Below are 25,994 nucleotides of genomic sequence, written 5' to 3'. Positions count from 1 at the left end.
CAATCAGAATGCAGAACACAATGCACAATGCAAATCCGTGAAGCAGCGAGACCGTGAAAGGTGAACTGCGTTATAGCGAGGGTTCACTGTATTATAAATTGAAATACAACTGTAATTTATAAGGATATTTGACTAGACATGGTAATGCAGGACTTCATAATAAGAGAGTTATAAGTATGATTAAATAGTGACATACAGTGTACAAATGTAGCTTTGAAGGAAATGTAAAGAGGCAAATATAGTCTTAACTTATACCTACACTTGAGATCATCAAGAAGTGAATTTTCCTGCTGAATGAATGAACTAAATTTTTTCACATGAAGATTATATTTTGTGGGGCATATGAGCTTCTTAAAAAGTTGCCCAGAATGTAAACAGTTGTGTTCCTGACTAGATTTGGTCTATGTTATTTTAAGAGACAGAAGTTTCTTGTTCTGTTTGTGTCTCTAAAATCACAAGTTGGTAACAGAAGATACTAATAAAGAAGTCCTCGAAGAGACCGTCAGCCAATCAGAAAAGGATAGTTTATCTATAACAATGCGTTGAGGCTGAAAGAAGAATTCTGTCAAACAAATTTTATTGATCTTTTGCTATTTTCTTTTTCTGTTTTGTTTCTGTCTGCTGAGTTGGTGGAACAAAAAAAAACATTTCTATTATAACAAAGGTAAGATGGTCAGAAGTATTAAACCTGCATTCTTTGAAACAAAAGGATCTATTTTGAATAATAAAATCAAGCTGTTTATCTCAAGTGGGCAGGCCACCATGGAGTCATTGTAAGTAAAAGGTTATCTGGGTCAACACAGTGATCTGACTCCAGCTCCAAAGGCTACTGCCTCCTCAAGCCAACCACTATGTGGACTGATAGTTTTGTCTGATCAGGCAGGGGTCCATGTGAAGCAGGAAGACTTCACTGTATTCACAGACAAAACACCAAGGATCACAGGTCTGCAGGGAGACTGAGTCTGTTTGAACACCAGCTTTCCCAGAAGCCTCCGCAAAAGCCCGGCGTTCCGGTTATAGTTCAAGAGCACAGACTGTGTTTGTGTTGCAGGTCCAAGCATGTTACTCCTGCATTGTTATTTCCAGATTACACTTGCTACTTAAATCTTGACCAGGGCTCAGCGGATGCTGGGCACAAATAAATAGTGATCCAACAAGTAATTGGCTTGGATATTTGATATGTCAGATGTTTACACAGAAATAATGGAAGCTGGCTTAACATTTACCTTTGATTGTTTACTGAGCTGATTCACAGTTATTGTTATAAACAGCACAGCAGAAACAGCCGTTCACCTATAGCAGTAAGGGCTGCTGCTCTCGCCTTAACAATGTGCTACTATTCTTCCTTCCTAGCAGGATGGGCCTTTCCTGCTCTCAACTTTATATTAATAATCCAATAAATAAAAGCAATATTAAATGGTGTGACCGGAAAGTGCCTCCTTACTTTCCCACCCTGCATTGACAAAATACAGCCAAGTTTTGAATGCAAGTCAAAAAAGTGCTTTTGTTTACCAAAATAGCAATAAAGAAGCTTTGTTTCTTTTCCAACTAAAAATTTCAAACATTTCACTTATGCTACACTGTGAGGATTTAAGAATAACGTGTCAGAGAATAGATTAGAAATAAGAGAGATTGTATCTCTCTCTTTTTAACATGATCAAGATATGTCAGAAAAAGCTTATCTGAAAAGATAAGATCACACACACTCACTCAAGAGCATTAAAGCCTCTAAGAAAACTTAGTTTTTGAAGTTTTTCTGTTTTCTGTCTGTGGACATAAAGTGCCTCCTACTGAACTGATTTTTTTCTTTCTTTGAATTGATTAATTGCTTAAATCTCAGAGTGTAAAATACATGATAAAATGAATACATTTTCAGATATCATCAACTTCCTAAAATAATGGCCTAAGTCATTTTTTTTAATACCTTTTTTTTTTTTTTTTTTTTTTTGCCAAAGACGATTTAGGCAAAAAATAAATAAATAAATAAATAAATAAAACACTTAGGCCATTATTTCAGGGAGGCAGAAATATTTTAGCTTCAGATTCTTTTCAATGCATAAAATTTATTTAAGTTCTCTCAGTATTTGTCCTCTGCAATAGGTGAAATGATTTTACAAAATTTCATTATATAGTTTAAGTATTACGTGTGTATTTTTTATTTTTTGTTTATTTTAAACAAAGATCAAATTCCAGTTCTTGTCTGGCAGCTAACACCACCACAAAAGCTGAGATTTTTTTAACTGTGTGGCTTTCATAATCCAATACTTTGACATGTGAAGCTTGTCACAATTTCAAAACAGTGAAATTGAACAAAAACAAGGTTCTTTTTCATATTTAATCAAATTAAAATATACTACTCAATACTATCTTACTTAAAAGATTGAATTCTTTATTATCATATTATATATGATACAGTAAATGTTACAGTAAATGTTTATTGTAGACACATGGACTCGTTTAAACTTCTTATGAATTTTCACTGTAATTATCAAAATAAAGGACATAGGTTTATTTAAAGTTGATTTTTAAATCAAATCTTCACTCAACTTGATTGTTGGATTTCATCTCTGGATGGCTCCATTATGTAACTCCAGAGTCGGATGACAGAAACAGTCTAAGGTGGGATGGGAAATGATTGAAAGTGAAGCACTTCTGAGAGCAGAAAAGAAGGTGTTAATCCCTCCTACATGGAGTGAAAGAAGTGTTACATCGCTCATCAGTACGATCAGTGCAGCTCGCTAAAAAGAAATGTCACCCAGCTAAAAGTGAAGTTTCAGGGAGTTATGCAGTGAAAGACGCAAGTTATCTTCCCCTGCATGTCAATATGGAAAACTGGGCCTGGATTTCTTCTTCATCAATGGAGACGATATTCTAAGGTTTTTTAGAAAGTTTTTCATCTTGGTGTTAAAGTTTTAAGTGGAATCTCTGAAGAGCTTAGAGAAAAACACTCCATGTACATATGGGATCTCCAGAGGGCTGCTTGGGGAGTCCTTTGGCTGTTTTTGTGCTGCCCTAATCAAACAGGCACGAAATTGTCCTTGAAGCTTAGGATCATTTTAATTTAAGCTGAATCAGTTTCCTTTTGGAGGTACATGTTCTCTTGCCATGAAAGTCACCATTTATTGAAATGGCTTTGAAATAAGAATGAGATTTGAAATTGTTTTATATCAGTCTTATTTCTTACATGGCTCTTATCTCTTATTGTATTTCGTCAGCAATTTTATACTGTATTCATCTTAGAGTTTGGTGAAATTGTAAAGCACATTTACTCATAATTTACAGCATTTCAGTTTTTTTATTTGTTTTCTGCTGTTGGGTCTGACCGGCTCCTATTTTTTACTCTTTGTATTTAATTTTAAACCATATGTCATCAAAAGCTTTGCTGTTGACAGTCGTTGTGAATTTGCGTAGGCTGCTAATGTCTCAAGTATTGGATTTTGCTGATACCAAATGCTTGACCCTATAAGAAATAAGTGATAAATGAAAGAGAAATTATTGATAACACAGTGATTCTATTTGTCCATTGACATTTTATTGAAAAATAGCAATATAATATAATGTACAATAATAATAACAATAATACAAAAATCTGTACATTCTGTGACTTTGCAGTACATTTGGAAGACTTCTAACAAAACAACTGCAACAGGGAGGACAAGTATATACATGTGTAGCCGAGCGGCTTTCCGTCTTTTTTGTTGTTGTTGTTGTTGTTGTTTGTTTGTTTTCAAAAAACATACAGGATATAAATGTGTTTTTCTTTGTGCAGCAGACCTTCATGTGCTGGGGTTACAGTACATTTGGCTTTGAACTTATTTTTTTCTTTTTTCAAGTCTTACATCCTCAACACAGAATGAAGACTCAGGTAGTGTTGATGTGGAAAGATGATCTTTAGTCTTCTCACAGCACAAAAGAAGTGGATTCAGTTAGAGGTTATGACACAATCTTCATTCAGAGAATGTAGTTTCTAATCTTGCATTGCTTCATCATATTTTAAAACCTGTGAAATAGGTTTGTCTTTAGTAATCAACATTTTTAATTCAAGTTGAAGCCAAAAATAATAAAAAGAATCATCTAAAAAAAAAAAAATAAAAAAAAATATGCTTTAGTTCTGAAAACTACAAAAACCGACTTATATTTCTCTCCCCATTCTGACCACTCAGGTTAAGGCTTGATGAAGTGGCTCAAGATAAGGATGATCACTGTAAAGAAAAAAATATTAAGAGAAACTGTACACACATTCTTTTAAAAACAAACATTATTAAAATTCCCTAGAGTATTCTACTTTTCTGTACCAAATCTAATCAGGTGTTGGTTTAAACAAACATAACTATGGTAATAATACTCTTTGGTATTTTTCAGTAACAAACTGCAAAAGAGAAAAGAACTGAAGCAACACAATAGCAGCACTTCTTTTGGAACATTCACATCCCCCATAGTTAAACCCTTTAATTCTCTTTAAATTAATGATTTCTGTCAGTTTTGAGGGAATAACACTGCTCTGCTCAGAGGTTTCAGTTGATTTGAGTAGCTCTTAGCAGACGTTATGATCAACTGCTGTAAAACATAAGCTCAGAGAATCAGCGCTGTGATGTCAGAGGACACATTTTCTTTATTGCATACAGAGACAATAATCTGTGATATCTTCTTGCTCTGAGACCAGCTCACGAACAAATACTCTGCCTTGTACCTTCTTTGTTCCGACTTTTTTAACTCTTTGGTTCTAGGTAAAAGCGTCAAAATGAAAGAGATGCGAGTGTGTATTTTCTCTATTCTGTAGCAGCACTAAAAATCTAAAGAAAACTCATAAAGCGCCTTGTACTTGCTAGACGGGACAACCAGGTACATTTCTTCACTTCTGAGGTCATTACAACAACCTGCTTCCTCTTTGCACAGACAGCGCACACATTAGTGGGGAGTTCTTGGAGGAGAATTAGTTCAGCAATGAGCACATGCGTCATAGTGCTGTGTTTCATCATACTGTGTGTTGTCAAAGTTAAGACAGACCCTTACATAGAGTCCTGAACCTTTTCCGGCTTCTCACAGCAGTACCACTTGACTTCCCCTTGTTCCTGACTTGGCTTGTCAAGCCTTCAGAGCAGAGAGAAGATGTTTTTTTTTTTTTTTTTCTTCTCAGTCACTCATGAGAAGTCTGAGTCGTCATATTTCTGATTCTCGCCTCAGGGGCCTTGGTTCCAGCGGCACCATGGCTTGGCTGTGTTCAGTCTCTGAGATGCTGTCCATCTGGGTGCCATCGGGACCGACACTCCCCCCATTCCCCTCATCTGTGTCCTCCTTTTTGTCTAGTGCCATCTCATTTTCATAACAGAAGGAATTGGTGTTGGCCAGGATGTATTTTTTCTCTGCCAGGTCTCTTGCACTGCACAGGGGAGTGTTTAGCACCTCATATGTCTTGTGGAAGCGAGAGTAGTCCACCTTGTAGTAATTCTTCTCCTCAAAGAGAACAGGCTCAAAGCGGTGGCCCCACAGGATCTCGTTGGCGACGTACGAACTACGGCATTGCGTGGTCATTGCCGTGGCTTCCACCATACCCTCTAGGATCACCACAATTTCAAAGTCTGACTTTTCCAGATCCTGCTTGCTCATGTTATAAAAGGGGCTGTCCTCATTGATCTCATGGACAATAGTGATCGGGGTGACCAGAAAGATGCGGTCGACTCCACTGTCGAAGCCCACATCTATGTCCATTTGGTCAAGAGGGATGTATTCTCCCTCCGCTGTCGTTCTAGATTTGAGAAGTTGTGCTCGAACGTGTGCTTCAACCAGGTGGCTCTTCCTCAAGTTGCCCACACGCCACATCAAGCAAAGCTTGGTGTCCCTCATCGCCACTGTGGCATTATGACTAAACACCAGAGTTTCATTTCTCTTTTTGGGTTTTGCCATTTTGGCCATGACCGCACCAATGATGAAGGCATCAATGATGCATCCAACAATGCTTTGAAAAACCACCATGAAGACCGCAACGGGGCATTCCTCTGTCACGTATCTGTAGCCGTAGCCAATGGTAGTCTGAGTCTCGATAGAGAAGAGAAAGGCAGCAGTGAAGCTGCTCACGTTGGAGATGCACTTCTTAGTATCACTTTCCAAGTCCCCATGAAAGATGGCCACAAGCCAGAAGATGCAGCCGAAGAACAGCCATGACAGGAGGAAGGCGAGGCAGAAGATGATGAACATCCACCTCCAGCGGATGTCCACGCATGTAGTGAAGATGTCAGCCAAGTAGCGCTGACCTTTCTCGCTCACGTTGATGAACTGCACATTGCAGTGACCGTCTTTCTTCACAAAGCGGCTCTGCGGCTGGTGCCTCGTGTGCACCTTAGCCTTGCCGTTTGGTACCCCCGTGGTGGCGAGCTTCATGCTGTCCTCTTCTGATGACACGGTGCTGTAGCGGCTGGCTCGCACACTTCCCATCACCTCAGTCTGGGAGGGCTGTGCTGCTTCTGCTTTAGAGAACAGTCTGAGTTTCTGGAAAAAGCGTTGGAGAAACAGTTTTGAAACGCTTCGGGAGACCAACTAAGGGAGAAAATGGAGAAAAAAGGAGGCGGCAGAAGGGACGCCTCAGGATGGGAGTGCAACAGGAGGAGGATGAAGTGGTCACTCCTCTTTCATTGGGGCACTGGACCTTATCAACGACATCTGCTGCAGAAACACAGAGATAATGATCTGTTAGATAAACTAGTGAAAACAGAATCAGTAAACTTTATTAAAATAAGAAAACATAAGACTACATTAAATCTATAGAGATGGGTTTATGCAGCGCTTATGCAGCCTGAGAAAAACAATCAAGAACTTAAAGCATAAGGATGAGGGAACTTGTCTCAATCTCAGATTTTGATCCCATTTAGAAGACATAAAAATTTTACTCTGATTTATATTGCAGCTTGAACTAACAGCTTGCACTCAAGTCTGGTTTTTACCCATTTACAAAGCAGTCTTTCTTTTCTTAGATGCCCCTCATGATCTGATCATTTCCAATTCAGTTCAGCATTACAGAGTTTATATGGCAAATACTGGATCAGGTAAACAGTAATGTTTTTCTCTTTACAAAGGAAACGTGTCATTCTGTGTCAGAATGAACATAACATGCAACAAATTATACAAAATACAACAAAACTTGTAAAGTTACACAAATATATAAAGCATAATGTCATGTATTTGCAACATACTATATATGAAATAAATTTTGTGCACAACAGATAAAATGTATAATATGTCTGTGTCTAGTAGGCATTCAAACCAGCATATTTTGTTAACTTTTGGGCGTTTACAGGTGACCTAATGTCACTCTCAGAGTTTGTGCACTTGTTCCAAAGAACAGAAGCTCATGCTTCTGCTCCTGTTCTTTGGAGCAGAAGCATGAGCTCCATTTATGATGCACAGCTTGTTGACTCACAACAAAATCCCGCTGGAGGGATTTCATCTTTCTGCTCTGCTTCTCCCAGCAGAACCAAAGCATCTCTCATTAGGTCTGGCTGTCCTGGCAACAAAGTCCTAATCGACCAGTTGAACTACAATTTTTTTTTTTTTTTTTTTTTTTTTTTTTAGTAGTGAACTTCTCTATCTTGCATAATGCTTAAAAGTGAAAGGGAAGCAGGAAGACAGAGCTAGAAACTTCTTCAGATGTACCGGTACCAGAAGTAGGTTGTGTACACTGCTGATTCATAGCACCACACCAGCGCAACATATGGCTGACGCAACTTCTCTGCTGTGTTAAACATCACAAGCTACAGCGGGGTAGCTATCAGTGGGTAATTTAAACGCATTTTGATGTGCATGCTCAGTCAAATGCAATGCAGGCTACTTAGCGTGATGGATGAAGTCTGATTATTTTACAGAACAATGCTGATGGATGTTGCTTTAACTTATTAAATATTAATTAAATGCATACAAATCTAAGCGACACGTTTCATTTGTATTCCCGGTTGTTTTGAACACAAAAAGTTAAACAGATGCACAAAGCTCCCTGACCATGTTATACTGGTTTGTATATGATTTGAAATATTTATTATTTGTCTGACAGAGAACGTACCAAACCCGCATGACACATTTTAACAGGTGCAGGGCTGGAAAAATGCGCTGTAATCTGAAGCAATCCCGCACATAGAGATCCACATCCACATTTAACCATAAAAAAAATAAAATAAAACAAACAAAATGAGTGAATAAATTAAAAACTTTTCCGCGGGCTGTCAAACAGATGTGACCGCGCGCATTTGGAGTGTAAAAGGCAGGAAGTCTGAGCGTCAAAGAGAAACATCTGAACCCATCAAAGTCAGGAGTTTAATCAAAAATAATTAAAATGAAAGTATTTTAAAACTACTTTGATTGTTTACTGTTTTATTACAAATAGTTTGTGCAAAAAATATGCTCCTACCTGTTGCGCATCTGTGGACCGGTTTGGATCAAGCAGTCTGAATTATAATCCAGACGCTCCTGTGGCCTCCGTTTAACCGCTTCGCTTATTATTTACTTTAGCACTAACGAGCTGAGACGTCCCTCGTGTCTCTGGAGGACCGGTCTTGATAATGTGCTTCGCGCTGAGTGCCCTCAAACCGTTTTAAATCGCCTGCACCCGCACGACCCGCCCCCCCGCTCCGCGCCCGACCAATGGCAGAGGGACAGGAGGGAGTTTGAGGGTTAGAGGAAGGGGGGGTTTGGGGAACTGGCTGAGTGATCGTGTTTTCATGTTTGACCGACACCACTCATGTGTGCAGGTCACAGCGTGGAAGTGAAGCAAATTAGGCGACGGCAAATTAAACCCAAATCAAGGATTTAAAGGAAGCCGAGACATGAAAATAATTACCAGGAGAGCAGCAGTAGATGCTTTTAAAATTTGCGCAATATCACCTGTATGTTGTTTTATTCATTTAGCATAAATGGAAATGTAAGTGCAGCTGCTCTTAGGCTCCGTGTAAACTAATTTACACAACATTTACATATGAATTACATATAAACAAAAGGTGATTTTGGTGATGTAAGTTCTTTGTGCACTTTGGGTTTGTTAAAATGAGGCTTTGGGGGGGGAAAAGTGTTCTGTCGGAAAGACTGACTCACTCAATACAGGGCCTACATGCCTGCATTATGATATGACTGTCTTTCTCCACTGAGCTATCGGGTTGCTTTAGATGTTTAGACTGTGCATCTGTTGCCTTGTAATTTTAGGTCGGTCTTTAACCATGTTGTCTTCCAGCTGAACCATTCTTCCTGCTCACTAATTCATTCCAAACATTAACCCCACAAGCTTCATGTTTTCACACAGCCTTCTTTTCCCCTGTCCGGCTTATTTTTAGCTCTGGTTTATTTATAGCAGCACATCTATTTAGTCCAAACCACCTGTGTCGGTGAACTGTGTGCGTGAGTGTGTGTGTTTGTTTTCCATGCCCAATTTTCAGCAATGCGTGCAGGGATCCATTGCTGCGTGTGGACCACAAGGTGGAGGGCTGGAGGCTGGATTTAACCGGTGAGTTTTTCTCCCACGGATAAGCACACGGCTCTGAAGTGTGAGCACTGCGTGAAACAGGAGGAGGATTCTCAGGCCGACTTTTCAGGTTGCAGCAGCAGCATCTAGAGGATCAAGATGTGTAAACACAGATTGAGGGCAGAATCGTGCAACAAACTTTAGTACTTTTTTGAACACATATCTGCGGTTCGAAGATTTTAACGGCAACGTAATAACTATTGCTACAATTTCCATTTTCAGCTTAGACATGTAGCTCATAGTAGTGGTATTAATTTCCAGGTCAGAAACGTTAAAAATATCTATGAAAAAAAAAAAAAAAATATATATATATATATAAGATAACTGAAAATGTTCAAATAAGAGCAGGTAGTCACAACTATCGTTTTCACCAAAATCGACATATAAATGAATACTAACAAATAAAATGCACACACATGTACAATTGTGTGGTTGAAAAATATATTTATTTATTTAATAACAAAAGGTGAAAAGTGGAAGCTGTAATGGCCGGCACTGTTTACTTACAGCAACAAGTCTAAAGGTTCCAATTACGATTTTTATTCAAGTAATACAGGTTTCCATAGGTGTGTGTTTCTTGATATTTTTTTCTAAAATATCTACGCAAATGTGCGCTATCTACCACCAAATCCTACGGTGGCACATCATGGTGAAGGGAGTTTTTTCAAGTTCATGGGGAGATGGAGTTAAAAACAGGACAATATTTGAAGAAAATTTAACCCTCCTTTTATGTTCTACATATAAATTGAAAATGTATTCATTTTACACATTTGCTACCCCCTCCCCCTCCTTCGTCTGCACATTTTCCTTGCAGCTATGAACCATATTTCACCAACACACACACACGCACGCCAACGCCCACCCATCCGCACGCACGCACGCGCACGTCACACAACACGCATACATGCACACGCACACAAGCCCACTTTCTCACTATTCTCTTTTCTTCAAACTGCGATAAAGCAGGTGTTCATACAACTTTTTATGGGGACCTTTGCTGTTCCCGTGGACAAACTTCACCCACTCTGAGTGGACACTCAGCAGAAGTGGAGGGAAACATAAATACTCTCTGCATGACTCATTTATCTTAATTTTAATCAGCGGGTCAATTTGACCCGCAATAGTTCAATTATAAAGATCACCCATTAAAAAAAAAATCAAAATGTAAAATAAAAACATTCACCAAAGATCAATTTCAAGAAAATTATTGCTTTTTTGTGTCTAGGTTTTTTTCAGTGGACATAAAAAATGGAAATTCCATCTTTTACGTCCAAATGAGTAAACGAGGTTGTCGTCATTGAGCCTTCATTTGTGGGAAATAAAAAAAAACAAAAACATCATTGCACAAATATTGATTGAAATGGTTAGTATTGGAGTTAATAATCAGATACAAAAATGTTTTGGAGGAATTCTTTGGTTTTTGGCACTATTCCATGATTAAACACTCCCCGGGTCAAATTGACCCATGAACATTATTGCTGTACCTCAGAAACAAGCATAGTAGGAGGGAAAAGAAAAGGTTTATGATTGAGATGGTGATTCACCTTCCAGCAGAATGATCCTCGACACACATTCAGCCACAATGGTTAAAATGGCTAAATTCAAAGTAGAATCTTGTGTTGTAATGTCAGTCATCATCTTCGCCTACAGACACATGAGATTCAATCCCCAAATTATTGACTACAGAACTGAATGTGTCAAAGAGGATAACAGCAGAGCTTTATGCTGAAATTTGTAAGTACCGTTGAATTTAATTTTTGCAAGCTGTGCTGAAGATTAATCTTCAATGCAGGAAAGAAAACAGATTGATGTCCTCTTACAGTAGCAACACATCCACCTGCTGTTTTCTTTTTTCGTTTATTTTTTTTTGAGCAGCTGCAGTGTAAGCTTTAGAAATAAACAACAACCTTCCGTATTTGCTCATCATATTCAGTTTGTTTGCAACACAGAGGCATGCAACCTCGAAGTGGCCAGACAAAAACAGGTTGTTTACAAAGTAAGGGCAGAACTATTTAAAAACAATCATGACTAATGATTCTTCTGTTATTTGGAAAAATATTTCCTGCAGACTCAGGCCAGCTTCTTCAGCACCTTAGCAGGGACCAAGCAGATGTGAACTGCTCGTAGCATCATTATTTGCTCTGGGAGGTCAGACAGACCTGGAAAACTGAAAAAAATGGTGTTCTGGCAGCATTTAATAGAAATTAAAGAAAAAAACAACAAAAAAAAAAACAAAGCATGGCTCCAGACGATCAACAAAATGTGAAGTCAGTCTTTATTTACAAGAAGGCGCAGCCAAGAAAACCAAGTGAGATGTAGTTTGTTTTATATGCTCAAAGTTTTGGTAATATTTGGCTCGGTATTGTTTTATTGGTCACTTTGCTCCAGATACTTCACAGCTGGTGAATTAGGTAATCAGATCCTCTACAGCTCTATGGTTGAATATAGAAACATGGAACCTTGAGATTACAGAGCTCATAGGTTTACCGCAGTATTGCTCAAATTGTGACCACCGGACCAAACTTATGGTCCGCTGGCGCCCCCTAGTGGTCCGAGAGTAAATGTAAATAACCGTATATTTGCCGTGACATAAGCTCAAAGTGCGAGGCCGACTATGGCAAGCCGTTTTAACATAAATTCGGTTTTACCGCGCTAACATTCCAGATATCTCAAATTGTTTTATGCATAATTAAACAATTTGTGATTAAGATGGCGGTTCACCTTCCAGCAGAATGATCCTCAACACACATTCAGCCTTAGAGTTGATGACGTTTTGTGTTCTCCGTGCTACCTGGAGGACCAGTCATTCATCTTAACTGACTTTAGTTTTACTTTAAACAGCACATGTCTCTGTGTGTCTCCAGTGTTTCACCTGCTCCTGTGGATATAGGACTTTGACTGAGTAGACACATATGACCTCCAGGTTCCCCCAGCTATCAGTGTCAGCATGATACTCTTCAGGGCTTTAAAATCTTTAGACATAAGGCTATGTTACAACCCACCACAGCAGCACCATTGTCAAATTTGCAGCTGATGTTACTCTGGGGGGGATGAGTCCACCTACATAGATGAAGTGGAGCAGCTGACTGTTTTGTGAATGAATAAGACACACCCAGAGCCCTTTGTGGATTTCATGAAAGCAGTCAACTGGAGGAGAGGGTGCTGACCTATTTTTTTCCTGAGAGTCAATTTAATTAAGTTCTATTTATTTCTATAGTGCCAGTTTACAACATTTATGTACACCGAATAAAAAGACACAAACGATTTTTTTTTTTCACTGTCTGAACATGAATCAGATGAAACCTTTCTTATTTTCACTCATTTAGAATTACCAAAGCTATTTCTATTGGCTAAATGCCAGAAAAACATCTTTTAAGAGATTTTTTTTGTAACTTTCCCCAAATTTAAAAGTTTACATATGTGGTCAGTATCAGGGATAACTGTCTTTTAAAATGTATGACTTGGGTGAAACCAAATGGCTTTCCTTCCACATCCTACAAATAGGTTGATTGACACATTTGAGTTAATTGGAGGCACACCCATGGATTTAAGGTAACACCTGGAACACACTGTGTTAGTGTTGGCTTACTTTTGTAAGTTAACACTCCATCTGTCTATCTGGCCATTTAGCAATCCATTGTACTTTCTTGTCATATTTGAAAGTTGAAGGTGGATACAGCATATCACTATTTACCCATTATTATCATTAAAATGTTTTAATTATATTTATTTGGAACACCAATCTGTGGCTTTACCAGTCTTTAGAAATAATTTCTGCATGCAATGGAGGAATACGTAGCGCATGTGGTGAACATGGGATCACTTCATGCACATGAACATGCATAGACGTTCATTATATTGAGAAAAAGTACAGATGTACTCAGGAGTATTTTTTTTTAACAATCATTGTAAAACATTTTCCCCAACAACATCTAAAGAGTCTGTTACAGTTTTAAATTCCCAGTTTCTTACCGTTTGATCCCAAACATTTCTGTTATTTCCAATAAATTGTAATGCAAAGTTTAAGACTTTGATAAGTCAATGTATTGTATGAAAAGATGTAGTCTCATGAACCTCTGGGCAGATTAAATTAATTTGTGTTAAATATGACATGATTGTGTCACTAAGCTGGTCCTGTGCAACATCACAAGCTCTTTGCTGATGGTTTAAATGAATTATAAAAATGTGCAAAACACAGATGAAGGTTGTGTCTGGTTGTTTGATGTTGACATGAATTTTAAGCTCAGGGCATCAAGATTTTAAATCAGTCTTAGATGACTGATGAGAGTAAAGATGTAACCAAATAAACATGTATTTATCAAATCCATTCACACTAGAGTGGGTTTGATAAACATTTTTAGAAACATTTTTTCTAAAAATGTTGTGAATTGTAAAATACTCTGAGGTAAATCATCATCTATTTGTTGTTTTTACAAATTTTTTAAAGTAAATCTGACCTTATAGATTTAGTTAAAGTACAATTTCTGTCTGCTCTGCTGTGTCTCACACGAGCTCATCTGTTTATCTTCATAAAAACATTTTTTCTTAACACCATTAGGGAACATTATCATCTAATTATGGGATGTTTGCTGTTTCCTTTTCAGTCACACCTGATGCTGCATCAGCTTAATGTTGTGTGAAAGTAATGGTGAAGCAATGAAACAACACAAAAGAGCAGTTGTCTTTATATTCAAATGTGAGGGTCAATATTTTACTTTACGAACCAATAAATAGCTACATCCCAAATTATTCATATCCCGTCCATATTTGGTTCAAAATATGCTTTCATTTATCCAATAATTTGCTACTGGTATAGCACATGCCTAATTTGAAAGATGAAATATAAAAGTAGAATTTTTGCAAAACCAATATTCCGTTCTTTACATATTAATTAAATATGGTATTTCAAAAATAATGCTTACCCTTCCAAGTAATCAATTGAAAAATGTTTATGGACGCTAAAACAATTAAAGCTTCCTTAAAATTACTGACCAGCAATTTGCATGTGCCACACATTTGCCTTATCTTTGGGGAAAAGGACATAATGGTGAAAAGCTCCAAGTCTCTAATTTTTATTCACACATATAGTTAGTTATCTGTGTAGATCATAAAAGTGTAAAGTTTTATTTAAAAAAATATTGATACCTTTTCCTATGTATTTAATGCAATGTATTACCCATTTTAAAATCACATAGATATTTATTTGATATTATATTGATGTACTAAAATATGGCACATTTGATGTTCAATATTTATATTTTGAATATTTAATAACCACAAAGACACTGAGGAAAGGAAGGCGTTAATCGTAAGATTTTAATTTTAGAGTCTGCTCTAAATGTTTTGGTTGACAACATTGATAAAGTAAATACATGTCTGATAAAATAAAATAAAACCAGCAACCCATTTTAAAAATCTAATTTACACAGTAATTAAAGACCTGGTTGAGTCATTGATCTACATCCAGCATAATCTGAGAAACTTTACACAGTTTTAGGCATATCTGTGACAGAAAATATTTGTTTCAAAACCTTAAAAAAGAAAAAAAAAAAAACAAGAAAAAACTGATCTGTACTGAAACTAATTCATGCCGAGTGTGCATACAAAAATAACACATTCAAAGTATTTTTGAAAGTCTAATATTTATTCTGATTTTGTGTGTACACTAAAGTAAATAGAAAAAAAGAAATTAAACATTCCTGAATTTATTGTGCACCACAACCAGATTAGCTTTGTTGAAAAAGGATAAAAAAGAAGAAGAAATGGTGTCATTCACTAGGGCCTCTGTGATTTTAGCACCCTTAGTGAAAATGTTCTGCTCCACAAACATAAGTTGGTTGAGTGATGAAATATATTTTGAGCTTCTGGGATGTCTTAAGTTTTGTTGATGGCATTCTGTCACATACACGCTGTTGGTGTTGGGTGTATTGGTAAAATTTTTATTTCTCCTTTTCTGTATGTATTTCTTCTTCTGACACAGTCAAAGTTTCTTGATGTTGACCTTCGGCTTCTGCTGTGGGAAGATTTGGTTCTGGTTGGTTGTCTTGCATATGTTCCACCGTTACTGCTGGGACATTCAGATGACTCTCTTGATTACATTTCTGTGGCGATCGTGAAGATGGCCCTGGGGAACATCTGGGGGAATGTTTAGGAGAAGGTCGAGCAGAACGCCGAAGCTGCATCTGCTCCTCCTTTTCGTTCTTCTTCTGCTCATACTCCTCAGCACTGACCACAGGTACCAGCACTTTAGCTGTGTTATTGAACAGGTTGTAATCCACCTTGTAGTGTTTCTTGCTCACCCTGATCATCTCCTGGAAAAGATGACCCCAGAGGATCTCATCTGCTGTGTACGATGTCCGTGTCTGATGCAGCATGCCGGTAGAGTCATCTGTATAGGTGAAGGACACCACCAATTCAAAGTCTGCTTTTCGCAAATCTTCCAAACTCATCTTGTACAATGGGCTTCCAGATTCAATTCTGTGGAAAATTGTGGTCGGTGTGACCAAAATAATGTCCTTTTGCTGGATTGCCAGGTTTTCATAGGTAATAGTGACTTCCCCGGATGCTTGTACAGTGTTGCGTAGAATCTGAGCAGAGGCTGATCCCTCCACCATGTGGTACCTGCGGAAATCGCCAATCCTCCAGGAAAGACACAGATACCCATCACGGAGGTTGACAACTGCGTGGTTGCTGAAACCAACTGTCTGCGCCCTCTTTCTGGCTGAAGCCATTTTGGCCACCACAATCCCGATGACAAAAGTGTCGATGAAGCAGCTGATGACATCCTGTATGGTGACGATGATGATAGCAATCATGCAGTTTTCAGACATTCCTCTGAAGCCATAACCAATGGTGGTCTGGGTTTCCAGAGAAAAGAGGAAAGCGGCTGTGAAGCTGTGCACCTCATATACACAAGGGTGTTTATGGTGGTCTTTGATGTCTCCATGAGCCAAAGCAATGATGTAGAAGAGTATCCCAAAAAAGAGCCAGGAAAGGATGTAAGACAATGCAAAGATAAGGAACATCACCCTCCATCTGATCTCAACTAAGGTGGTAAAGATGTCATTGAAAAAGAGCAGCCACTCTTCTGGGACATGCCGAAACACCACGCTACAACTGCCCTCTTTGCGTACGTAGCGTTGTTTTTTCGAGCGACGTCCATTTTCTGTCTTCACACTGACTTCTTCAAAGGGGCTCACGGATAGATATTTAGTCATTTTTCAGAATCTGTGGAGAATACAGGAAAGGGTGTGAATTTATTTGGCTGACTTGCGTCTAACATTGTAAGGCAAGTTTACTTACTACATATAGAACCAGTCATACAAAAGGTAAAGTAAAGTGTTTACAGGACAGCACAGGGAAGACAGAAATAAAACAAGAAAACATAAGCATGAAAGCATTGTATAGGTGAACTTTTGTTAGAATAGAAATATTAAAGGCACAGAAGAAGCAAATATTTCACACTGTTCATCAGTCAATTTGTGATCAAAAAGCATCTGTAAAAGAATAATCTTTCAAGTCATGAGTTAAAGGAACCAACTGTGTTTTTTTTCCACATCTCAGGTTTTCAGGGAGCTTAGAACGTCAATACGGCCTTATATTTACAGTGGAAACATTCAAGTATGTACTTGTATTATAGTAGCCTACTACAAGTCTAGAGAGAGATTTCCAGTCACTCACAATTGCATAATTCACATAGGCTCTAAATTATACATATTGATTTGTAAGCAGTCATAGTCATTGTGGGCTTAGTGAAAAGTATGTTTAATACCTGATTAGATCCCGGGATGGGTGAATATCACAATACATGAGGGGAAAGAAAGAGAAGTAGGAAAGATCCAAACAACTGAGTTTATATGAAAATTTGCTAAAGCATTGATTGCATTGATCTTTACATCAATCTCAGAAAAGGTAGTGCAATCATAAGTCAATGTACTCATGGAAAAATTAGTCAAGTTTTTTTGTGAAGTTAGCTTTAGTGGTCTCTGTGTATTGTTTCCTGCATCATCAACTAAACACAATATTTAAAGATATTTGTGCCTTCTACAGTTTAATTTGGAAACTATCATCCAACAATTATGATTGTTTGGCTTACAGCAGTATAATTTGTTGGTTTACAGTTTAACTGACCCCAAACCTTGTCAGCGTTAAAGTCAGAGTAATGTCATGACAGGAAGTCCAGCCCGACAGATGAGCTGTCTGATCTCTGACCCAAATTAGGCATCTCCAAACGGGACATAAAAATAAAGGGTTTTACCGGGTTTATGAGGCTCCTGCTCTTGAAAACTACCGTCACTGGTTTCATCTGCATGATAATGCTAAAGGTTTGCTCCAGGAACAGTTTATAACACACTCTGGGTTGCAAAAGGAACAATACTTTCACAAATCTAAATCAATTTCCATAATACAAATGCTACAAGTTAAAACTAAATGTGTCGACAGTTTTGTTGACAAGAAGAGCATCTGGCAGGGATAATTTGCTTCACTAAGTCATCCTCATGTTTTACTATCACATTTTGATTAGTTTTTTTCACCTCAAATTACTTTTATTTTCAAAACTGCAATCTGGAACTGTTTACTTGAGTAATTCTCCCTTTTCTTCCTGGTTGTACTTTAATAGGTTTGATCTTAATGGGGCAGTTGCCTGGAGATGACAAACTCATCATAACAGTTCATGTTTGGTTTGCTGCTCATTTCTTTTGCCAATAATCTTGCTTTTTGGTCTAAAAAAAATAAAATGCATGAGAGATGATGATTTTAAAGCCTGTAATGTTTATTTTACTGTGGAAAATGAACAAACAGATGTGGCCTCAGAATCCCACACGCCCCCTAAAATGTAGATGTAATTTATTTTATATAAATCAGACATTACAAATTTGTGTAATTCATAAATAAAGATTGCATGAACCTGAAAACAGTGGATGTCTTTCATTAAAGACAATATATATTGGATTACATAAAAATCTGTCATATTTTATTATAATAAAAAACATGGATGAAATTGGTTAATAAACATAAATAAGTAAATAAATAAAACTTTTTAAATACAGTATTTCTGACATACAAAGGTTGGCTCTCCAAAAGCAGCCGTCCAAGAACTTTTTTACTCTTTGGACAGAGGTCAGAAAATTATTAGTTGCCCAATTTGAAAAATACTAATGTAACCCCAGGACTAAATGGGTCTAAGTGAGCAGAGGGAAAAGAAAATGTGGAAAATGGAATGGTGTCACGGTACGATCATGGGCAGAGGAAGGATCGATCATAGCCAAACCACTGAGAGCATCCTCCACGCCCAAAACAAACACAGTTTGAATCACGACTTATCTGACTGGGTGAACTGGGACTCCACTCTTTTCTGACCACAGCCAACAATCACACTGCCAGAATTTGGAGCTCGTTCCATGAGGTCATGGAAATATATTCCAGTTAGTTTCCTGTAATCCTATCCGAAATGTCCTGATATGTTTTAAAATAATCAGATTATCTAAATGAAAACCTGCATAGTCTGAGTTAATGTTTTCTGGAGTGTCAAACCAGCAGCTACTGTGTACAGATTCGGACAACCGAAGGGTCACCGAGTGCCTGGTGACCCTTTAAGAAGATGCGGACCATTGGGAAGAGTCGTTTTCCTGTTTACAGCAAAAAAGAAGAAGAGGGGACCTACATTTATTGTCTGCTTATGGATTAACAGCTGATGTTTCTGATTTTTTTTTCAATTTTTTTGTTTTAGATTTAGAAAAACTCTAGAAACCCCTGTCCCTGAATTCCTCTGGGTCAACATTATGTGCTCTGTAAATCATAGTTCAGCAGGTAGAATCTCATTTTATGATTGAAATGAGCCGCTCCATCACAGTTTAGTGCAGGCAACGTAAATGTTTTCTTTCTGTTTTTTTAGTGTCTAAAGGTTGTGTGGAGAGCTGCGGAATAGAAGCTCAAAGCAGATTTCCAAGAAACACTGTGTTTGCACAAGGGTCATTTTAGTTTTCCTTTTCTTGTAATTTCTGCATATTTACACGTTTGTACCAGCTAAGCTTTCCTGTTGAAGCATCAAGTCTGTTTGTTTTACTACAGCAAATATTGTAGGGAAACATGGTGGTTGTATTATTTATTATTTTCTCAGTAGCCATGAAACAAAAAAGGTTTAAATGTCTAGTATATTTACTAGCCACATGTTAGAACATCTGAAATGTTATTTCCATGATTCTGAAGATGACAACATAAAAGCACATGATATGGAAAATCATGTTATATCTGTGAAGTATGTGCATCATTGGCAGCTCTGTTTTGTATGTTTTGTAAGTTGCTTACATATTGGTATGAAGGGCATGATCGCTTTTGCATGATGTCACTCTCTGTTTTTAAGCATCTTCGTTCAAGTAATGGAAGATGCATGTATGTGCTTTAAACACAGTGTCATTATAACCCAAAGAAGTCAATTAAATATTAGCAGATTCAATGGAAATTGGAAAATAGGAAAGACAACCCTGAAATTGCAGCTACTTCAATCTTTCAGCATGTTCTGAATGAATCTTCATCACTACAGAGAGAGCATCTGCGTGAAGTAGCTCAAGTTTAAATAGCACTACTGTTGAGTCATTACTGCGTTATTTGCACAGTACTTACAATATCTTTACAGCAATGGTGCATGTGCATAGATTATCTAAAATGTTTATATGTTCAAATCCTCCCTGGCAGATTAACACAAATTCCATAAATTATGTTACTAGATGTGTAGAAAGTTGTGTTGGAGTCTTATTCACTTGTTTGATATGTATCTTTTCAAGAAAATGCAAGTCAGGTTAAGTGGTACAAAGTGAACTGTGATGACATTTGTTGCGAATTAGCATTATATACAGAACTAAGATGAACTACTAAACTAAGCCATGGTGTGTCTGTTGTCAGGAATGAAAATGAAGTTTATGCAGTTATGCTTTGCTGTAAGGTGTGTTTTCTACATAAAACATTTGTCCTAAAGACACTACAGGATCTTAAAGATTAAATCTGAAAATCTAAATTTTCCTAAGGCAAGCAACGAGGGAATTGCTGAAGAAAAGGCCAGTTGTAATTTAAACAGAAATAAACAGAAAAACTCAATTTTGAAGCAAATCACTTTAGCTTGGTTCAAAACCTCAGAGGAATTTCCATCGAATGTACCATGCAGAACAGTGACCTGGGAGGGCCGTCTGCTTCCCAACAATCAGAACATTTTGAACAAAGACAGGTTTTATTTCACATGTGTACAGACTGAACTGTTGTTACCACATCAACTGATGTATTTATGGAGATCAGACTTGCAGCTAGCCTCTGTTTGTACTAAACACCACACTTGAGAAGCGCTCACAGCACAAACACTTTATGACCTTCGGTATAAAGTTTCCGCTGTACTTCGAAGTGAAATTTTTTTTTTTTTTTTTTTTTTCTGAGTGCTGCGTCTTTGTTTCTGACCACAACACTTTCTCAAAGTCTCCTTTTGTTTCCCAAAGTCAAACTGAATGTCTTGCATTCACAGTTTACTAAGAATTAAAAGATGAACTCTGGAAAGAACTTGAACAATTTGTCTTGTTTCCTTCACTGCTCGGGGCACTTACAACCCCATTACATGCTCACTTATTCCAAATGACACCGTGCCACCCTCATGTGGTTCACTGGGACAGAACCGAGTACACAAGTGGCAGGTCGCTGCTTTGCCTGAGGCTCTCTGGCACCTCCATTGACCTTCAGAACCTCAATATGAGTGTGTCGTTTCACCTGAAACCCTGCCACCAGATGAACTACAGACATCTAAGACTTGTTTGCTCTGCACTGAAAAGTCCTGGGGCAGAGGTCTTTTTAATAAGGATTAAAGGTCGGCATAGCGGAGTGTTTTGATTATGTTTTGGAAGCGTGTTCCTGTGAGTTAATGGTTTATCCAAGCTTCAAAGTACCAAGTAAACAGAATTCTACTTGCGCCATCAGAAGGACTTCCGCTTTGCATTTACAGATGCAGAATTTAACAGTTTTTTAATGTGCTTGGAACTTATTTCCACTGCACACCTGCCTATAAATCTATTTCACGTCATTTTTATTTCTATTTCTATTTTCATTTCATATCAAAAATGATATGTGAATAGACTAACTTTTTCTTTGGACAATACTTTATCACATTTCCACATGTCCAGGACTCTTCTTAAATCTTTTTCTTTTTAAATCAGAGCACATAATAAAGACTATTTCTGCAAACATCTATATGCTTTTAAGAAATGCAACCTGAAGTTATTTTGAATTTTTTTTAATCCAAGATAAGATCCTATTTCTCCGTAAAACATGATCACATAAGCTTATCACCTTGACCACATCATGTATTGTTTTGTGTTCTTGCTGTTAATACAGTAGCTCAGATTACTCATTGTTCAGCTCACTTTTTGTGTCTGAATCTTTTTCACCCCAATGACCGCATTCAAACCAGTGGCATTTGTTGGTCTACGCAAATATGTAAACGTCTTTCTGTTATATTTTGCATTCCGTCTCGCCTCAGTTATTTTTTCTTACATGCGAAGCTGCACAATTTCCTCAAAAACAGCAGATATACAGCATCATTTCTTACCGTCTTGCACAGGGAATTTCTCAGCCAGCTGCAGGACTCTGTGTCCCAGGTTCCAGAGGTTCTCAGAGCAGTCACCTGCAGAAATGGGCCGCCTCACACGTCACAGCAAAACTAAAGATTAACACCTCCCTTCATCATCACATGGTGTCTGTCAAGCAGGTGTCAGTCAGTGTGTGTGCATATAAATGTCAACCTGCAGGAATGCATGTTGTGGGTCTGTGTGCATGCCGGCTCTTCTTGTCAAAAGACCTTTGTAATATATGAGGGACCATTTAGGACAAAAGCTATATTTTGTCTCACACACACATTGAATTTTTCTCTCACACGCATACACAAAATACTAAAATTGCGCATATACACTACTAAAATACAACTTTTCTCTCTCACACACACAAAATAAAAATTGTATGCATATGTGATATTTTAGTAGTGCATATGCGCAATTTTAGTATTTTGTGTATGCGTGTGAGAGAAAAATTCAATGTGTGTGACGTTTTAACTTTTTACCCTAAACGGCCCCTCATAGTAATATGACATGTCTGTAATTTTAATCTATTCCATATGACAATAACATGACCAATTTATGCACACAACAATGAGATGTGAGGTTGACTTGAATAAACTTTGAGATTAAAATTCAAAAACTGCTATTTGATCTGGTCTGTCTTGGTTATATTATATAAACATTAGTCCCATAGCGTCATAAAAGTAACCAGACTGTGAGAATAATGCATAGGTCACACCTTCATTCACACCAGATAAACTGACTGACTCTGCCCTGCTTTTTGTGCCTTTGCTTTCATAGAAATCCCTAATTCCCTGCCTGAAACTCCTTGGAGAGGTCAACACTCATATCTGCCTACTTACCTTCAAACTGCTGTGCAACAAAACTCTGCTTATTGTCCAAAACATAAAGCCTTACTGCAGTTACTAACCTGGAAATCTTTCGCTCGGTTTGTTGCTGCAGGAACAGACTCAGGGGTCCGACTTATTGTGACGCAGCACTTTCTCACGGATCCAAAGCCGAGCTGGGACAATTGAAACAGGAGATGGAGAAGGCCTGAACATGTTCTCTGGTCCATGTGTGAGAAGATGGCAACGCACAGAAGCTTGTGCTCATGCAGAAATTATTGTAGCTGTTGATCCTTGTGATTCCTTTGTAATAAGATGTCAAAATGGTAAGTTTTCACAAAGTATTTCCTCCAAGTCACTACTCAACAGTTGAGTTAAGTGTTTTTATTTCTTTTTGTGCAGCTCAAGTAAGTTAAACTTTAGCCAGCATCTTTACAAGATCTGCTGCTTTTGTTCTCAGGTTAATTTGCACAGTTGTCACTAAAACATGTTCACCTGTGGTACACAGATCATCTCTGCTTCCTCAACAGTATGTTGGATGTGTAATCCTGTGGTATATACATTTGCTTAAATAAATACTTCAACAGATGAATTGGGTAAGAATGTGTGCATTGAAGACATTTATGAAGGCAACCACTAGATTAATCTAATTCCATTACATATTCTACAGCTATCATTTGGAGCAGATTTATAAAACATAATCTGCTTAATTACTTCTGATACAAAGCTGGAACTGATAGATAATTTTCAAGGCCCATAGCCATCTTGAAATTGTTAGTTTCCATAGTCTTTTGCTTTTAATAAATTAATTCAAAACAGGTTTCATATTAATTCAGGGTTTCTTTTAGTATAATGTTAAAATGTGTTTGATATTCTGAAACATTAATACTTAAAGCGTGACAACTAAAAATAATATACAAAAAAAAAGCAACATCTGCTTGGGGGAAACATACTTTTTAAAAACATTTATAGCATGACAGTCATTTGTGGTTTAATTAATTGTAATGCTTGTTCTACCAGAGTTTTGCTGTGACAGCACCTAGAGCTCCTGCAGGAAAGAAAAAAGTTATGTGAGTTATTCGCCATCATTAGAAAGTTTGCACAAAGGCCTAAGCATATGAAATGAGTCAAAGGTTTTATATTTCTAGTTAAACCATCATAGTAAATTCCTTTGGGTGTCTAAAACTCTATGTGTGAAAAACGCCAGTTTTTATGTTTATGAACCTGACTTCATTTTTTTTTAGCATTTGTCTTGCAGTTTTTGTGTGTGAAAATGTTACATGTGTGTGCCGTTAGTGGGCTAATGGGGGTCACAATAAATATGGACCCATAACAAATCTTCCCATTTCCAGGAAAAATAAATATATTTTTCCACAATAAAAATAATCCACAAAAATACATGAGCACACTGTGCACAGTTCTCTGATCAAGCATTTGGATGTAAAGCCAAGGCACAAAATTAAAGAGGCCAGATTTGTGGGTGTGAAGTGCAGACACTGGCTGCTCACTCTTCCAAAAATAAAAAAAGAAAAAAAAAGTTTCATAACAGCAAATGATTGTTGGGGCTGTTAATGGATATGCGTGTTACATCATTGAAAAGTTCAGCTGAGGTTTCGGTCATTTAGGTTTTTTAGGACATGGTTAGGCTAGAAAAAAACATTGTTTTCTAAATAAAAAATGTATTTATAGAACAATTTTACATGTAGCGGGACCCAGGCTCAGTAGGGTGAGCTTTGGGTTTAGTCAGTTAAAAGACAAAAGATCAAGTGGAACATTAAGCTTTATTTATCTGGGGAGTCAAATAGTTACTCACCAGGTAAATGACTTTGTTAAATTTGGACCTCTTGAGATTGAATCTCAGGAAAAATGACAGTCAAAATAAGAATACATGAAAAAAACAGATGCTGGAAGGGCAGAGGACAATGCACTAAATTGCTTTGTCGACGTTATTTGGAATGTTGACAAGACTAGATAGACATAAAGAGAAATATAGATGATAAATATGAAGAACAGGTCTGAAATGGTAAAGTGTTACGTGAGAGTGAAGAAGGAGTAAAGAAAAGGGAAGAGATAAATTGGGGAAATGAAAAGAGGTCATAAAATGGTATGAAGATGATAACTATAGCAAGGGTTGTAAAGAGGAGTAGAGATAACTGGAGAAAAAAATATCACAAAAACGATGATGAAGATGATTGTGTGGAAGGAATCATAAAGAGGGATGAGAAGAATTAGTGGAAAGAAGGGATTGTGAAGAGGATAAGTGTGAGGAATAGGAGATCTACAGTGATAAGGAGGAGGATTGTAAAAACTTCATAGCAAAATCATGGATGATCTGTAAAGAAGTGGACTGTGGTGGGATAAGTGATCTTGCATAAGAATGAAGAAAAGTCTCTGATGAACTGATAATTAACAAAGGATTAGTTTGAAGAAGACTCTAGAGAAGAAATAATGAGGAGGATGAGGGAAATAAAACATTGTGGGTAATGTGGTTCTCACCCCTGATATCTCAAAAAATATATATATCATACATAAGATTAAAAACTGATAATTATTCATTTTAAGTAGTAAACTTCCCATAGGCATATTACATTAGTCCCAATTTTTTTCAATGGCTAGATGGTTATAAGTGTAAAGGAAAGACATTTCCTTTACACTTAAAACCATGTAAGTGCCGGAGAAGATGTCAGTTTGCAGGTTCTGAATCTGGATCCTGTGCAGATCCAGTTTCAGTGTTATTTTGTTGCTCTTATATTTCCCATAGTAGTTTAACAAAGACAGTTACAGGAAAGCAATATGGACAGTCAGTGGGGAAAAAAACATGCACATTTTATTACCTTAGATAACCAGTTTTTATTAAAGTCGTAGCACATTGAGCTGCATCTTAATTCCAAGCAAGGTTTGCAGCAAAGCAAAGTTCAAACCTGCTTTGCTGCATGTCACAAATCTAGAAGCAAGAAGTGTGGAACCAGAAAGTAAAGTCTTCAAGCACAATCTACAAAGTATGTATTTAGAATATGAGACCCTATTCTTTAACAAGTTAGTTAAATTTAACTACATTAG

At 37.4% G+C, this 25,994-nt stretch overlaps 2 protein-coding genes across 3 annotated transcripts; both read right to left on the bottom strand.

Moving 5' to 3' along the window:
- Positions 1 to 3,707: 3,707 nt before the first annotated feature.
- Positions 3,708 to 8,555, bottom strand: kcnj2a (potassium inwardly rectifying channel subfamily J member 2a). 2 transcript variants are annotated; one of them, XM_044103729.1, is made up of 2 exons: positions 8,396 to 8,555; positions 3,708 to 6,660 (listed from the first exon to the last, which is right to left on the bottom strand). In XM_044103729.1, exon 2 carries the CDS (start codon positions 6,430 to 6,432, stop codon positions 5,161 to 5,163), a length of 1,272 nt encoding a protein of 423 aa, XP_043959664.1. In that variant the 5' UTR covers positions 6,433 to 6,660; positions 8,396 to 8,555; the 3' UTR covers positions 3,708 to 5,160. The 2 variants fall into 2 exon arrangements, with proteins under 2 accessions (XP_043959664.1, XP_043959665.1); XM_044103730.1 differs by having other exon boundaries at positions 3,708 to 6,657; positions 8,396 to 8,534.
- Positions 8,556 to 14,793: 6,238 nt separating this feature from the next.
- Positions 14,794 to 22,235, bottom strand: LOC122823763 (inward rectifier potassium channel 16-like). The gene is made up of 2 exons (XM_044103728.1): positions 22,083 to 22,235; positions 14,794 to 16,726 (listed from the first exon to the last, which is right to left on the bottom strand). Exon 2 carries the CDS (start codon positions 16,714 to 16,716, stop codon positions 15,439 to 15,441), a length of 1,278 nt encoding a protein of 425 aa, XP_043959663.1. The 5' UTR covers positions 16,717 to 16,726; positions 22,083 to 22,235; the 3' UTR covers positions 14,794 to 15,438.
- Between the last annotated feature and the right edge of the window lie 3,759 nt (positions 22,236 to 25,994).

The sequence above is a fragment of the Gambusia affinis genome, linkage group LG20 (assembly GCF_019740435.1).
Source record: "Gambusia affinis linkage group LG20, SWU_Gaff_1.0, whole genome shotgun sequence".
In the NCBI taxonomy this organism is placed as follows: domain Eukaryota; kingdom Metazoa; phylum Chordata; class Actinopteri; order Cyprinodontiformes; family Poeciliidae; genus Gambusia; species Gambusia affinis.
This window is presented reverse-complemented; position numbering and strand designations above follow the sequence as displayed.